The sequence below is a fragment of a genome, unplaced genomic scaffold, assembly GCF_019419815.1.
Source record: "Pyrus x bretschneideri cultivar Hongxiangsu unplaced genomic scaffold, Pyrus_bretschneideri_v1 Contig13, whole genome shotgun sequence".
NCBI classification, from domain to species: Eukaryota; Viridiplantae; Streptophyta; class Magnoliopsida; order Rosales; family Rosaceae; genus Pyrus; species Pyrus x bretschneideri.
The window spans coordinates 4,777,263-4,794,037 of NW_025999424.1; the positions used below are offsets into that span (position 1 = coordinate 4,777,263).

At 35.9% G+C, this 16,775-nt stretch overlaps 1 protein-coding gene across 1 annotated transcript; it reads right to left on the reverse strand.

The window, feature by feature from the left end:
• Positions 1-1,782: 1,782 nt before the first annotated feature.
• LOC103940830 (transcription factor CYCLOIDEA-like) lies at positions 1,783-4,609 on the reverse strand. The gene is made up of 2 exons (XM_009351011.3): positions 2,783-4,609; positions 1,783-2,684 (listed from the first exon to the last, which is right to left on the reverse strand). The coding sequence occupies exon 1, from the start codon at positions 3,947-3,949 to the stop codon at positions 2,825-2,827; it is 1,125 nt and encodes a 374-aa protein (XP_009349286.3). The 5' UTR covers positions 3,950-4,609; the 3' UTR covers positions 1,783-2,684; positions 2,783-2,824.
• Positions 4,610-16,775: the final 12,166 nt, after the last annotated feature.

The following is a 16,775-nucleotide window of genomic DNA, read 5'->3' on the forward strand; positions in this document are numbered from 1 at the left end:
AGGAGGGCCGGGGGAAGGTAGGGTTAATGGGAAGATAGATACATGCATGCTTAAACGAATTTCATGATCCTCTGTCTACACTTGTTTTCAGTTTCTCTAGGAATATAACTTCTAGCTAAGCTAGTACGTGCTAAGATTAGGTTGTGTTCCCATATCAAGATACAGATCAAAATTCAAAATATCTTGGAAAATCTCTTACTGCATGTGATATTGCTAGTGTATATATCAACATGTATGCATGTCCTTGTGTATGTGTGTGAGAAAGAAGGGAATTATAGCAATGGTCCTTCATCTTTAACTTAATTGGAGCAATGTTCCCTTAACTAAAAATCTATGACCATTGGTTCCTTAACTCATCAAGACGTGTAGTTATATGGTCATTTTCGTTAACTCTGTTACAACTTTCATCAAAATGAGTCACATAGTCAGAATTAAGGGGAAAATATTGAAAACTAAATGAAAAAATTGTAGAATTAATGGTCCCTCAACTTTAACCCAATTATAGCAATGGTCCATGAACTTTAACCCAATTGGAGTAATGGTCCCTTAATTTTAACCCAATTATAGTAATGATTCTTACAACACGACTCGTTTGGACGGAGTTGACGAAAATGATCATAGCGGCACCTTTTGAGAAGTTAAGGAAACATTGGTTATAAATTTTTAGTTGAGAAACTATTGCTTCAATTGAGTTAAATTGAGAGATCATTGCTACAATTTCGACAGAGAAACACATAATTACAGCTTTAGCAATTTTCTTACGGAGCGATTAAATAGAGAGCCATGAATTTATTGAATTTGACCCATTGAAATATTATATTTACATTATAACTTGAAAACATAAATATTGTACTAATATGTGTATTTTGATGCATTTCACAAATGAAAATATAGATAAGATAACCAGCTTCAGGAAGAGAAAACCAGAAACATTGTCAATCTTCAAAATAAATGCATTATTATGAAGAACAATATCTAATTTCTCCACAAAGGATCGATTTAAATTTAAGTCGCTGTAATTTTTTTTTTTCTTCTTATGTGCAAACTAAAGAAGTGAAAAAAATTAGGGGTTACCTTGTGTATAGGGGTACATAATCGCTACAAGTAAAGCTATAGGTTATAAAAGCTCATTTGGAAGTTCTTTTAAACTGACCAAAAATGTTTTTGGTGAAAATATTTTTAGAACTAATCTTTAGTAAAAACTCAAATGAATCCTAAAAAAGCACCAGTTATGGAAGAAACACCAGTTATGTACTTATTCCAAAAAGCACTTTAAATACTTTTGAAATCCAAAACATTTTCCCTAAACTGCTTTCAATCATTTAAAAAACACTTTTAAACGTGCCCTAAATAAAACTTGTGTGTTTGAACTATTACAACATCAAAGATTTTCCAGCCAAAGAAAAAGAAAACTATTGCCAGAGCCACCGTTTTTGCCAAATTTGGTCATTACTAAAATTTGAACTATTACTACACATGCGATCAGTATATCTTGAATAAATAAAATCTTTTCATACCATTCGTAATGAACATAATTCGGTGAGTGCAACATTATCCTTGATCATATTGTTTACTAAGATTTGTTTGATTATTCTTCCAAAAACTGCTTAATCAAAGCATAAACATGTTCATATATCACACATCTAATGCAATAAATAGTTCATCTGGTTAGCTGTTGAATACAAATACATCCGATATCAGTTCGACAAGAAAGCCTTATATTCCTGTGAAATTCAAGATATTGATATTAGCCAAGAAAGTGCATGCAAATCTGCACAGCTAACCTAGCAGCAAGCATTAACTATTTCTATGGCGATCTAGCTTACTTTTATGAGATTGCTATTATATGTATGTATAACAACCTTAAATCCTTCTATCGCTATATTTTTTTTAACAGTAATATTAACAAAGTCGCTTAAATATTTCCAAGGAGCCTTTAGCATAACAAGAAATTAAACAAGCAACATTTCCAATCATTAAGAAATTGAAACAAAGGGGAATAGAAATTTCACATCCTTTTCTAGCATCCTCAACGTCTTTTACGTTGATCAGTATTCCCTAAACTTATCAATCAGGTGATTAATTTTATCAAACAGGGAACAACTATTTGTCTTGGATAGTCTCACTACTGCAAGCATAAACCCTGTTCATCAAGTATCTTCTGGCACTGATCCTTTTCTTTGATGATATCACTAAGTTAAATCAGATACTAATTGTTAGAGCAGGAATATACACCTATGTGGTGTGTTTTGATTGTTTAATTATAGCATATTTATACCTGCTTAAATGGTACCTTATATTAAATTCAAATAGAAATGTTTACAACATAAGCTAAACTATTAAACAAAAAAAGGCATTACAACTAACAAATACCTCATCAATGTCATTTGATGTTTTCATAAGGGATGTGGTTTTAACATAAAGAAATGCATACTTGTAGGGGTCTCTATATAAAATTCTGATCAAGTACTGGCTGGTTATGTGTTGCTAAGGAAAACCATCTCCAATGGGATCATATTTTGTAACTCTTGGGGAGCTGTAGAACAGTGGAACATATAATGAGCATTCAAAGAAATACATGAACAAAAATATAGCTTACTTCTTCGATCAAAGTTAATAAATTGGAAGATAATAGATGTCTTTGCCGGTTAATTCCGCAATTAACCCTCCCAAGATTTCAGTTCCTGCAGATGGACATCTTAATCAATAAATGTGGAATTGAAAATTAAACAAATAAAGAGAACCGCATGCCTTTATGTACTATACATGTGTACATACATACCAGTGGAAATTAAAATTTATGGTGGCAGTGGCACAATTAACGCTAGGGCATGGGGAACGCGCCATTGATGTCCCAATATTGAGATGAATTGGTAAATTGGAGGTAGCTGTTGCTGGAACTCTGATCGGTAGTATTATAATTTGAAACTACCGATGAAATTAACTTCATTTTGTTTCTTTTGATCAAAGCAGATTGATCCTCCTCCTGAAAATGATGATGATGGGCTTGATTATCCAAGAGGGATCCCAGTTCTTGATTCACATGATGATCTCCAAAATTAACCTTCGATGAGGATGAGATGTTTGTTTCATGATCATTAAGCTGCTCATTGAATAAGTTCATTTGGTTCAAGATCTGCTGAGGCCTCCTACTAGTAATGCACACCTTTTTCGCTCTTGCCCTTTCCCTTGCCCTTGCTTTTGCCTTTGCCCTCGATTCCTTCGCAACATAAGCTCCGGCAGATTCAGATTCTTTCAACTTCATCATCACCATCTCTTTTTCTTTGCTGACTACATGATTATCCACCTCGTTTATGTCCGAAACAACGTCCTTGCACTCGGAAGTGGAAGACAAACTCTTGGACCGCTCAGAACTGCAGCTCAAGTTATTCTTCCGTGTTCTGAGATCCCTGATGGCCTTTCTGGACTTGTTTAGTAGCCACTCTAGGGTTTTACTTGCCGTGTCAAACCCTAGCCGGTCTTGGAGGTCAAAGAACTGACGGGAAACGTCGATGGACAGCCTTACCCTCCGGTCCCTCAAGCCCTGAGCGGTGAAGATCTTGCTGTGCTGGTCTTTCTTCGCCGGTGCTACTACTACATCTTGCCTAGAGGAATGAAGAACATAGTTACTGTACTGATGATGATGAAGATCTCCACAAGATGATGATACGGGGGCATTTATACTAGGAGGAACAGTGTTTGATGAAACTCCCAAATGGGTTAGGGTTTGATGAGCAGAGGGTGCCATTAAAGAAATATTTTGGTGTGAAAATTGACCAGAGAGGGAATCATGAATGTGGTGAAACAAAATGTCTCCAGTGCAGGTTACTAGGTTAACACAAGGAGGAGGAGGAGGAGGCGGAGGATGAGGATGGTAATTTGTAGAAGAAAAGGGAAAGTTAGGTTGGGGACTTACAGTATTGCTATTACAACTGGAAGATGAAAACATGATATCTTTGTTAAGAGAGCCTCGTCTTCTTTTTGAACACCGGAAAGAAATTATCCTAATTTCAAACAGGTCAAATTAAGAGAGCTTCTTCATACTCATTAAACTTCTCATGACTTCCGCTTTTCAGACTCACTCTCTCAGTGCAACTGCAGATCCATCTGTGTTCTAAAAAAGAAGATCAAGGGGAGTGAACTTTACAGTGATAGATGGTATCATCTGGTATAGACACAAAAGCACTAATGAGTGGGGGATTGTTTGTGTTGGAGACAGCTGAAAGATGGGTTTTTGGCTGTCTCTGTTTTTTTTTCTTTTCTCTCATTTTTGTTTTTTCCGGTGAAGTCTTTCGTGGGTAGTATAGTTATCCTCAGGGAAAAATCTTGAACGTACAATGGTGTGGACAAAATTATTAACTGAGTTTGAGGGTGATGTGCTACTGGACATGGGAAGCGCAAAATGTTTGTGCCATTTACTGTGGAAACACCATAACCTAACCAAAGACTGATGGGAAATTTTAACAACCCAACTTTTAGACCCGTTAAAATTTCCAGAAAAGAGAGACCATACTGAATTAATTAACTAGGGTTAGGTTAGGCAACACCTTAGCCTAGATAATAATTTCCATGCACATCTTTTCACCTTCAAAGATGATGTGTTATCAACACACCATTTTTTACTTCTCACATATTCTTTTAATTTTTAGCGGTTGGATTTGATGATTAAAGAAGATCAAATGACAGAAATTAACAAGGGGTGTAAGAAAAGTAAAAAGAGGTGTGTGGATAGCACACCCCATTTCAAAATTGTTATTTTTACCATCTAGTTATACCACTATTTGTATCATCTCTCTAATAGAGATGATATCCACATGCGTTTGTGGGTCTTACCTCTATTAGACAATCTTCAACCCTTGGATTAAAACCTAAAATTTTTAACCTAGAAAATTTAGGTTTTAACTCAGAAATAAGTTTTCTGCTCCAACATTTCTGGGTTAAATTTTTAGGACGAGATTATTAAATAATGAATTTAGAATAATTTTTTTCTTAAAGTAACTTAAAAAAAATTATGTAGACTATATCCTAATTTAATTTATGAAATTTTAACCTAAAATATTTAAATTCCGACAAAATATTGAAAAATCACTAAACTGACACCATAAAACTCGTGGAACACCATGAACAAATATGAAAGACCTGAAAGATTTTTTTTTTTATTACTTTGGCTATTGGATTTAAATTTCGACTGCTAGATCTATTTATTTTACCATTGGATTTGATCTTATAGATCTTAGCCGTTAGATTCAATGAAATTATAAATATAAAACTAAAAAAAATACACATATATGGGAGGCTAGCCCACTAACTCGAGGGGAATCCTGGCCTAAATTTGCCCCAGAAATGAGTTTTAGGTTAAAACTCATATTTGCCCTAAGGGTTGGAGTAGGTTCAGATGAATTTAGAACCTTAAATTTAAGTTTTACTCTAAAAAATAGAGTAGGTCTTAAAAAGATGGTACATGTGAAGATATAATTAGATGATAAGTGTGCTACTATTCTTTCACTTTTAATATGGAACACATCTGTTCACTTATTACATGGGACAGTACTCATTTTATACACTAAGCTATGTGATAGTGTAGAGATATAACATCTGTCATTTGAAATTCTCTCCCACACCCTTTAAATAAGTAACCAAACAGCCTCAAACATTTCAACCTTAACCAAGCACTCATCTTTTCTTATTCCTTTCTTCCCATGGCCGATCTACCAATAACAATCTTCTTCCCATGGCAGATGTAAACCAAACTGATAAATTCAAGAAGGGGGGTTCCAGACAGAAAAAAATAAAAAATAAAAAAAAACACGAATGTTTCAGTTGAACTAAGCTTCTCTATCGATCCTACCCACAATCACTCTTCCAACCGTCACACTGCAGCGAATGCCACCGACTTCTGCAGCGGTGAGGATGACTAGTTGGGGCTTCTCGCTCGGTGGTGAACAAGGACTCGACGCCGGCTTTGCAACTGAGGTCAAGATCATGGCGGGTGCGAGGTTGGTGAATCCTGGAATATGGAGCTGGCAGATAATGGCAGAACTGATGAGGCCGGTCAAGGACAGAGGCAGCTAAGGCCCACTGGGGTAGCTGCTCCACTGATATTTTGTGCAAAGGAAAAATTACAGGATGCTTAAAGAACTTGAATTTATTATACTTAAGTACCGTAATTAATTAGTTGAAACTTTCAAATAATATGTATAACAAGTTATCATTTGTGAAAAAATATCTACAAGTCGGGCTCAATGAAATTTTAGAAGAAAAAAAAGAGCAATTAATGAAATTATATAAGAAAATTCTACTATCTTTAATTTTTTCTTTTTTTCTTTTTTTCTTCTCAAGTATAATTGGAGGTTAAGGAAAGTTTTATGAGTATCGTCGTTGATTTGTTAGGGCGGAAGGAAGACGAAGGGGAGAAGAAGATTTAAGTTTGGTAATAGTTTTAAGGGTGAGATTGTGTTTGGCTACAAAGATGGAAAAGGGTAGGGGGATGACAAATGTTATATTTCTATTGGGTCATAAAGATTGGTTTGTAAAATGGATAATTTTTGTCTTGATTTTTCTTTGATTATTCAATTTAAAAGCCAATAAAAGAATGTATAACGGAAAAAAAAACATGAGGGTATAAAAATCATTTCCCAACCTAGATAATGTCTCTCATAGGATTGGAAAATTGAAAAGTAAACAACTGTATTGGCGTAAGCTGTTTATTATAAGTGGATTACACTTCTTTTTTTCTCTTTTGTTTTTCAATTAAGCAACATCGTGTGACATGATGAAATGGTATTATAAATAATATATGTTGATTTCTATATAACACGTTAGTATATACAACATTACAAGTGTAAACGTTGTCATCCATTATTTTATAACCTAGACGAATCGTGTATATATAAAAGTTTTTCTCTTGATATCTTTTGCCCTAAAAAAACATATACGTTTGGGTACGTGCTTCTTAAAAGGGAGTCAGCCTAATTCATTATGACCGTTAAAAACAGATCCTGTATTTGTCATACAAATATGAAGCATGCAAAAGATCAAACCTTTCTATTTGCTTAAAAAAGGAAAAATTAATGAACCCTTAGGTTTTCCAAAAGCCGTGAGTTCACTATAACAAAAGTAGTCATTACCGACGAAGATTTTCTGAGGGACCCAAAAAACTGTTGTAAAAAGCACATTTTGTGACTATAAAATATGGGTCGTCAATAACATGGCATGAAACAAATTTTTATTACCAACGCACATAATGTCCTCTGAAAAAGTCTCAAGTTTCGTTAGAAATGCACTTTTGTTTGGCGGGAAGAATTGGCGCCAATTGTATTAACGACAAGTAAAGTTCTAATCGGAAATAGAATGGTTATTTTCAAAGGTTTACTCATGTTGACGAAATTGATTTAGTATTTTCGAGGAAAAAAAGGTCCTCTCGGTAATGTTTTTATATTTTTTAGGGAAAAAAAGTCCACTCGGTAATGCTTTTATATTTTCGAGGGTGATTAGTTATTGTCGGAAGTAATCATATTTTTTCCGACAAAATTTTTTCTTTGTCAGAATAAGTTTTTAAGGCATATGGTTTTGTTGGAATCAATTATTTACCAATGGTCACATGTGTTGTTGGAATATTCTTGAAATAAGTTTGATGCTTAATTTAAATTCTACAATAAATAGATCATCTAACTTAGAATACATATGGAGAAGATTAGACCATAAAATTAAAAATAAAACCGTTGAGCAAAAAGGTGTATAACTTAATATAGTATTCTATAATAAAGAAATTCATTAAAATAGTACTATCTACCAGTGAAAATATTTTAAATTGAAGATCGAATTTGTTTGTCATACTCTTATAGGGTTGAGGAGTGTGGTTGTAAAAAATCAACAAAATTGGAGTTAAAATAACCGTTAAATCGTGAGTTCGTTTATAATCGTTGAAAGGTTTCGTCCCTTTTGCTTGATATCTAAATGTCTGTTTTTTGTGATTTTTAACGTATGCGATCTTCGAGCATATACAAACAAGTTTGACGGTTGGATCATTGAAACTAGTTTTGTAGAATGTGTATTCATCTGTCAAAATGATAGATTCAACAAACACTTGGAGTTTATTTTATACTTCGATTAAGTAGAACATAATATTTTGTGGTATCCACTAGTGCAAATATTTTAAATTGAAGATCGAATTCATTTATAGGGTTGAGGAGTGTAGTTGTAAAAAATCAGCAAAATCGGAGTTAAAATAATAAATTGTGAGTTTTCATTTATAACCGTTGAAAGGTTTCATCCCATTTCCTAATATCTGAATGTCATTTTTTTTTTCGCGATTTTTGACGTATGCGATCTCGAGGTATATAAAAGCAAGTTTGACGGTTGGATCATTCAAATTAATTTTCCAGACTGCAGATATTAAATTCTGATAATGTTTAGGGTTTTGGCTCTTTTCCTCAAATCAATGGTATGGAACAATATTATTTTTTATTTAAAAAAAATGTTTGTAGAAATTTTTTGTCCCGTTACCTAATCTTTAAATATTTGTCTTTTTTTTTTTTTTGTGATTTTTGACATATGTGACCTTGGAATAAATACAAAAAAGTTTGACGGTTAGATTGTTGAACTAGTTTAGTAAAATGCGTATTCCGTCAAAATGATAAATTCAAATAGAATCACACATTCTGACAAAAAAAAAAATCATACATAAATTAAAAAAAAAAAATTGAAGGAGGCGGGAGACCAAAATTTTGGCATGGCGTCCAAAAACTCAACTCTCTATTTCCGAAGACAGGGCTCAGCGCCGTTTAGCTTTCTCTCCTCCTCCTCATTTCTCCCTCGCAGCTTCTCTGCATCTCCTCATCAGAAACAAAACCCTAGCCTCCATCCTTCATTCCGTTCTCAAAATCTCAGGGCCACATTCATCAAAACCAGCACCATCTCTCATTTCTCTCTATTTCTGCCTTCATCCAAAAAAATTTCACACGCCTCCACTTCTGCAAACCCGAGCCCAGTTCCACCTTTTCGACTCTCAGTGCATAAATCCTCGGTTCTGCGATGAACTGAGCATCTCAGAGAGCAGCGGAAATCCCGTGGTCGGCGGATCTAAAAAAGAAAGGTATAATCATGTCTCTCGTTACTCACTTTGATGCATGTGTTTTGCTGAATCTCTACATGCTGTGAATCTGTGAAAATAGTATACAAAATGCTTGGGTAGTATGATCTTTGTGTTGATCTTATGTTTATTTTCTGATTTTCATTGTTTGGGTTTCTTACCAATTGACAATTATATTGTGCTTGATATAAGTTTTTTTTTTTTTTTTTTTTTGCAGAATAAAGATAATAATTGTGGATCTATGTTCGTAGCACTACATTCGAACTCATTGACAGTTGGTTAAAGTGGACATGAAAAACTAGCGTTATAAGACATCATAGGATTGTACCAAGTACTTTTAAAATTTTTACATCGATTTTTTTTTTGTATATGTAGTTGAATATATGATTATTAATATAAAACAATTCTTTCAATAAAAATTGGCATTGAAAATTATTATTTTTTTAAATTGTATTTGTATCCTTTTATTTTTGCTGACGAAGTAGGATCAACGGAAATGTATAATTCCAACGACTTTTGACCCTTACAAATATGTTTTTGTGTGTATTTTCGACAATTCTTAATTGTCGGTAATCGTAATTGCGGCGATTGTGCGCTCTTGTAAACAACATTTTATTGTTGGAAAATCATTTTTCGACATAATGTTTTGGTCGTAAGAAAATCATCGTAAAAAACAGATGTCGTCGTTTAGAAAGTATATTCGACGATCATACAAGTATTTGCGACCACATAGACATGTCGAAAATAAAATAATTTTGTCATTTTGAAAAATCAATTCCAACGACAAGATAACTAGTAACGACAAGCCACAAGCGTCATAAATGAAGCATTTTCGACGGTTGGTCGAAAAAAAAGTATTTCCAATGGATCAATTTGCGACGCCTAGCGAGGGCTTTTTCCTGCCGTAAATAAATATTTACGACGGCAAAATGCATTTTCCGACGATATTTGACCCTTGCAAATGACCATTTTTTTTGTAGTGGTTGTAGATGGTGGCTTTGTATGTGGATTTGCTAGGCTTGCACATCCTTTTGTCTTCTACCCAGCCATAGTGGACGGAGGGGTAGCAACTAGCAAGTAGTGTTATCGAGGAAGGTATTACTACTGCATTTAGGGTCTCTTTCACGAGAGGTTCTTCTATCCCGGACAAAGCTTCTATTAGAGAGAGCTGGGATCGAATTTTGGAAAACGGTGGCCTGACAAATTAGGGGGTGGGATATAGGGCTTTTTTTTTTTCTTTTTTTTTTTGTAAGTGGACCATAATAAGAGACATGTGGTTCGTCTCCCTACTCTAGAATTTCTCAGCTTTTACTCCCTTTTGGCGTGCGATAGTATATAGGATAATGCTATTCAAACACTCATTTTTAACTTCCACACATTCTTGTTAATTTTTTGTCATTGGTCTTCTTCAATTCATTCGATCTGCCGACGGTAAAAATTTGAGAGAAGTGTATGAGAAGTAAAAATGAGTATGTGCATAGCACTACCCTAGTATATAAAGTGGAAATTAAAGGATGGTTCGGTGGAAAAACAAGTAGAGTCCATTTGGGGTGTTGCCCTAGCTAGTAGAATGTGTTAACTTACCTAAACCATCACGCATGGATTTCATTTGAAATTAAAAGCGCCATTGGGCATTTTTCATTACTTGGTGTGGCATAGCTTATCAAAGCAATGCAGAAAATGATGAAAAGTATGAAAATAAGGATGTCGATGGGTTCTAAAATTTTGTGAAACTCAATAAATAGAAAATGCATGAATCTGAATTCTCTATTAATAATTTTTCTTTTGGGTCAATCTCGTGTATATGTCTAAAACAGTATCGTTATAAACTTCTATATAGCTAATCATTAGATAAACAGATACACAACCCCAAATGAAGCTGCAATGAAGGATATCATTATGTGAATTTGAACGAGTTTAGGTTGACACATGGGTCAGTGACCAAACTTGATATAGGTTAGAAATTTGGCTATTTGAGATGTAATTAAATTAAAAGAAGTAAGTGATTTTCGATACAGAAGAGTGGTTGGATAACTAGTAATTCACAATTAACAAAATTTTAGTACGGCGTGTCACTTTTAAGCCCTTAATATATGAATTCCAAAAAAATTGTTGCTAAAATGCAACAACTGAGTCAGAATTTAGCAGAATATTCCTATTTAATTAAACAAAATCAGGTTTTTAGAAACATTCTTTTATTTTTAATTAAAAATAACAACCTATTATTATGTGTTTACCTTTTTGGTAAATTACATTTTACCACCTTAATTTTGGACTACATAACAAATTTATACTGATCATCTTTTCGGCATTGCAATATCATACATCAACTTACGAATTCGTTACAATGTCATACTTCTGTTAGTCTATCTGTTAATTTAACCGTTAAATGATAACGTGTCAACTGTAATCCTACATTTACGAATTTGATGTCAAATAATTTGTGCCACGTGGGACAAACAACTAATTAGAATAACATGAAATTATGAAAATCGTATGGCAGGGCAGCAACGAGTTTCGTGATTTGGTCCGGCGAAGCAGCGGGTCTGGCGTTAGATTGGACTTCTGTTGTTTCATAAAGATGGAATTCCGGGTCTGGTGGTGTAGTAGCAGCTTCGGTGGCTTTCAGGCGGGCGACAGATGGTGACGGTCTAGTGACAGGTGGTGGGGTCAAATAGTGGTAGTGGCGGGGTAGGAGCAAACGGATTTGGGTCAAGCATATTGCGGGTCAGGATCTCGTGAGTCTAGCGGCGAGTCAGTGGTGCAGGGTGCAGAGGTGCAAAGGAAGAACGATGATGCAGGGTGGATGATTTGGTGGTACGAGCAGGCTGGTGCGGTTGCAAGCTGATGCTCAAAATAGTTTTTTCTTTAACAAAACATTAACAAATTTGATACCAATCAAATGAATTTGGCCCCAAATGATATGATTTAATCTGCTTGGGTGAAAGGAGAGAAAGGAAAGTTGGATATAGAGAGAAGGGGAAGGGTTACCGTCGCCGGGGTTAGCGTCTGCTAATGTTAGGTTTTTTTAATTTAATTTAAAGATTGTATTTTATTTCGTAATTTCATATAATTTTAATTGATTGTTTGTCATAAATTTGACATCACAACAGTAAAATGTGGGACCCACAGTTGATGCATCATCATTTACGGGTCAAATTAATGGAATTACTAACAGAGGTCTAACATTGCAACGAATTTGTAAGTGAATGTATGATATTGCAATATTTTAAAAATAAGATATGAGTTTCTTATGTAATCCAAAGTTTATGATACAAAATTTAATTTACTCTTACCTTTTTAGGGTAGGATAATCTTTGTAGTGGACAAGTGTGAGAATGGAAGTATCATTCTATTCTGAAAACATCTAGGTGTCTACAAATAAGTGTTTATGATTTTTTATTTAAGTCAACTTATGTAATTTAATTTATAAGTTTACTCATACTATATATTAATATAAAGTTAGGAGAAAAACGTAATGGATTTCAGTTTGTGTTTAGATCAATTTGTGTTCTTTCATCTGAACGTTTTGTTAATCCCTCCATCGTATATTTCACCGCATCGGAAACTCCCTTCAGCCCTATTAATTAATTTGATCAGATTGATATATCATAATTCTCAATTCGTGCTTTTTTGTTTAATCTATTCTTAGGATCTTAGAAATCCGGATGTGAGAGGATTCCAATTATCCGTGAATCATATCCGATCATCGTACATTGTACGGTTAGAAATCATTTTAAATATTTTTATTTAAAATTAAACACAAACAGTAACTGATGATTGTACGATATAAGATGAACAAATACAATTCACGAATTCCTAAAATCCTCACCAAAAGGATCAAGAGAGGATCCTGTTGGGGATCTTAGTTCAGTAGGTTGAACGTGTGACATCCCGTCCCGGAATTATCGGAAACGTACGTGTGAAAAGACCGTTTTGCCCCTAGTTTGTTTTCGATACGTAATTTGGTTGTTTTTGTGTTGTGTTGGCATGTCTTTAGGCCACACACACACTCCCATACCTGCACCACCTTCTGTCACTCTCTCTCTCTCTCTCCCGTGTCTCTCTCTCCCTTCCTATCACCATAAACGTACGGACAAACACCAAACTCACCCAAACCAGCACAGATCGAGGGAACCAACTACACCATCGAACTCGTGAGGCTGAGAGGAGTCCAGTGGTACCATTTTCAGGTAGGAACTCCGACGTTTTCACGTCGATTTCACGAGCTCAGTTTTGGTTACTATTCATGCAAATTTAATCTAGCTTGTTTTTGGACTTTTTAGGCTCGTAGATGTCTTTGTGAGGTCCCAAGAAGCTTAGGAGTGCTTCGTTGGACAAATTTGGATGTCGGGATCGTCCTGTACGAAGTTGGCCGGTTTTTTATTTCGTGGACAGGTATGATCGCGTAGTTTTTAGCCCTTAAAACTAGTCTATCGTGATTCTCCTAGGTCTAAGCGTCATTTTGGTTCAAGAATCTTGAAATTTGGTTGAAAAACGAAGGAGAATAGTGAGTTTGAAGTTTCCTCGGTTTTCCGGTGACCGGAGTCCGGCGAGGGTAGGCCGGAGAAGAAACAGGAATATTCCGTTGAGTTTAACGGAATATTCCTAACGTTAATGACGGAATACGGTTAGGTTTAACGGAATATTCCGTTAGTTTAACGGAATATTCCTGACGGCGTCACTGGACACCGTCAGTGTGCATGGCACGTGCCCGCGCGTGGGGGCGCGTGGGTCCGTGCCTGTTTTGGCGCGTGAGGGCGCGTGGGAAGTCCAAAAATTATTTTAAAAATATGGGTGTGATCGTGAGGTTGTGTAGATCACGTTGGTATATTCATTTGTCCATTTTGAGCAATGTATGAAAAGTTATTTTGAACGGAAGGTTATGTGCTTTAAAGTTAACGTTTTTATAGTTAATTCGCATATAGGTGACACGTATCCAGAGGACGAGCGTGCACATTCGAGGCAGGGGGGCTACGACCCTTCCACATACCAGTGAGTGGGCTTTTGGTTTTCCGTTTATACCTATATACATTTATATTCCCAGAAATTAATTAAGAAGGGTTATTTGCTTTATGCCATGCACCATATCTTATTGTTTATGCATTATCATATGCATTAGTAGTGGCATACATATACATATTTATATTTGGTGCTGCGGAGGCCTAGGTAAGTGCCAGGTAAGCGTTGATTAACATTTACATTAAATAGTGATTAGAGGTGCCTAGAGAGCTCATAACCTGCACCCAGATGTTAGTGCTCCCGCCCAGAGTAGGGCACAGTCCTTCACGTGTCGTTCACCTCCCGCACCATACGCTCAGCTTGGAATCCAAGTTAGGTGCACAGTCCTGTCGTACAGACCACTATAGGTGGTTCTGACTCGTAGGTGACCCGCGATTATTCGCACAGCCTTCACGCGATCGTAGCACTAGAGCGTTTATATGTATTACACCCAGGCCTGTCGTACAGACCACTTTAGGTGGTTCCGACTCGTGGGCAGGTTTAGTTGTTGAGATTGAGATTTGAGCTCTAGATTTAGCCGTACAGGTCACTTTAGGTGACTCCGGCTGCCAGATGTTATGCTATTGATGTGATTCATACCTGAGCACTTGCATATCATTATGAGACTTTGACATGGCATACCTTTGAGCATGACTGGCATATTTATACATACGTATATATGTTTATTTTCTGGGAAGTATACAGGTTTTACGGCGAGGGGTTAGAATGTATTTTATGAAATGGTTTTCAAAGAGCTTTGTTTTTGCCCACTCACGCTTTTGTTTTGCGCCCCTCCAGGTTCTAGTAGCTTAGCGGTTTCGGCGGTTTTCCCAGAGGGCGTCCCGGCTTTTCTGACAGATACTCACCAGTGTAAGGTCACCTTCGGGTGGACTTTGTCGTATCATTTTCTTTGGACTGCTGTAGTCTTTATGCTCTGAATTCAGCGTTTCACTTACGCTAGCACTCATATTGTCACTTATTGTATGCTAGTTTTTAAATTATTCATACTTTTACATTACTGTTTTTAGCTTCCGCACTGTGCACATGGCTACGTCACTTCCACGTGATGGCCAGCATGCCCTGATCTCGGTCGGGGTGTGTCAGAACGCATGACGTAGATAAGAATTCCAAGTACAAAAGTATTACCACTTTCTTCAAATTAAGATAGACATTGAGGATAACTTAAATCACATTAGATCACTGTTGTAAACTTCTACCAGGATTTTCCTCTACGAGCAGTATAAAATTATCAATCGTTGTTATTTATAATAACAATCTAACTGTTTAAATATTAGTGTTTATTATTTAAATATTAACCAACGTGTTTATTTTAGGGGTTTTTGAATTTTAATCCTTCAAGAATATTAAAATTACAAAAAAAAAAAAAAAAAACCTGATGTTAAATTGATGATTGATTTTAGACCCTTAATGTGTACTTAATTCAAATTCATATTATATTTTTGTTTTTATATTTAATAGAATTTTTTTTTGTCAAAGTTTTTATATTTAATAGATAACTTATTTAATGTTATTACATTAAATTTTAAATTTATTATTATACAATTTTATTTAACTTTCTCCAATTAGTGTACCTAAACATCCATATCATAATATATTTTCCTAAATTAGTGTACCGAAATGCGCGTACCTAAATATATTATAGTGAATTAGTGACAGATAAGAAAATGTGTAAAAACATAAGTGTACCAAAATTCTGTACCTAACTATATGATACTAAACTAGTGTACCGAAATGTCGGTACCTAAATATATTATACTAAACTAGTGTACCGAAATGTTCGTTGTCACATCCCGCCCCGAGATTGATCATTTCCTGGGCTCGCTCCACAACCGTAGCACGATATTGTCCACTTTGGGCTTACCATTCCCTCACGGTTTTGTTTTTAGGAACTCACGAGCAACTTCCCAGTGGGTCACCCATTATGGGATTGCTCTAACCCCCTTCTCGTTTAACTTCGGAGTTCCTACGGAACCCGAAGCCAGTGAGCTCCCAAAAGGCCTCGTGCTAGGTAGGGATGGGAATATACATTTAAGGGTCACTCCCCTGGGGATGTTACAATCCACCCCCCTTAGGGGCCCAACGTCCTCATCGGCACACTTCTGGCCAGGGATTGGCTCTAATACCATATTGTCACATCCCGACCTGAGGCGGATCACTTCTCGGGCTCACTCCACAACCGTAGCACAATATTATCCGCTTTGGGCTTACCATTTCCTCACGGTTTTGTTTTTGGGAACTCACGAGCAACTTCCTAGTTGGTCACCCATCATGGGATTGCTCTAGCCCCCTTCTCGCTTAACTTTGGACTGGGACGGATCACTTACCGGGCTCGCTCCACAACCGTAGCACGATATTGTCCGCTTTGGGCTTACCATTCCCTCACAGTTTTGTTTTGGGAACTCACGAGCAACTTCCCAATGGGTCACCCATTATGGGATTGCTCTAGCCCCCTTCTCACTTAACTTTGGAGTTCCTACGGAACCCGAAGCTGGTGAGCTCCCAAAAGGCCTCGTGCTAGATAGGATGGGAATATACATTTAAGGGTCACTCCCCTGGGCGATGTAGGATGTTACATTCGTACCTAAACATATTATACTAACCCATTGTACTAAAATGTTCGTACCTAAATATATTTTTATGAATTAGTGGCAGATAAGAAATA

Bases quoted from the DNA above. Each gene is read 5' to 3' on its own strand.
- LOC103940830 (XM_009351011.3), bottom strand. From the start codon at position 3,949: ATGTTTTCATCTTCCAGTTGTAATAGCAATACTGTAAGTCCCCAACCT.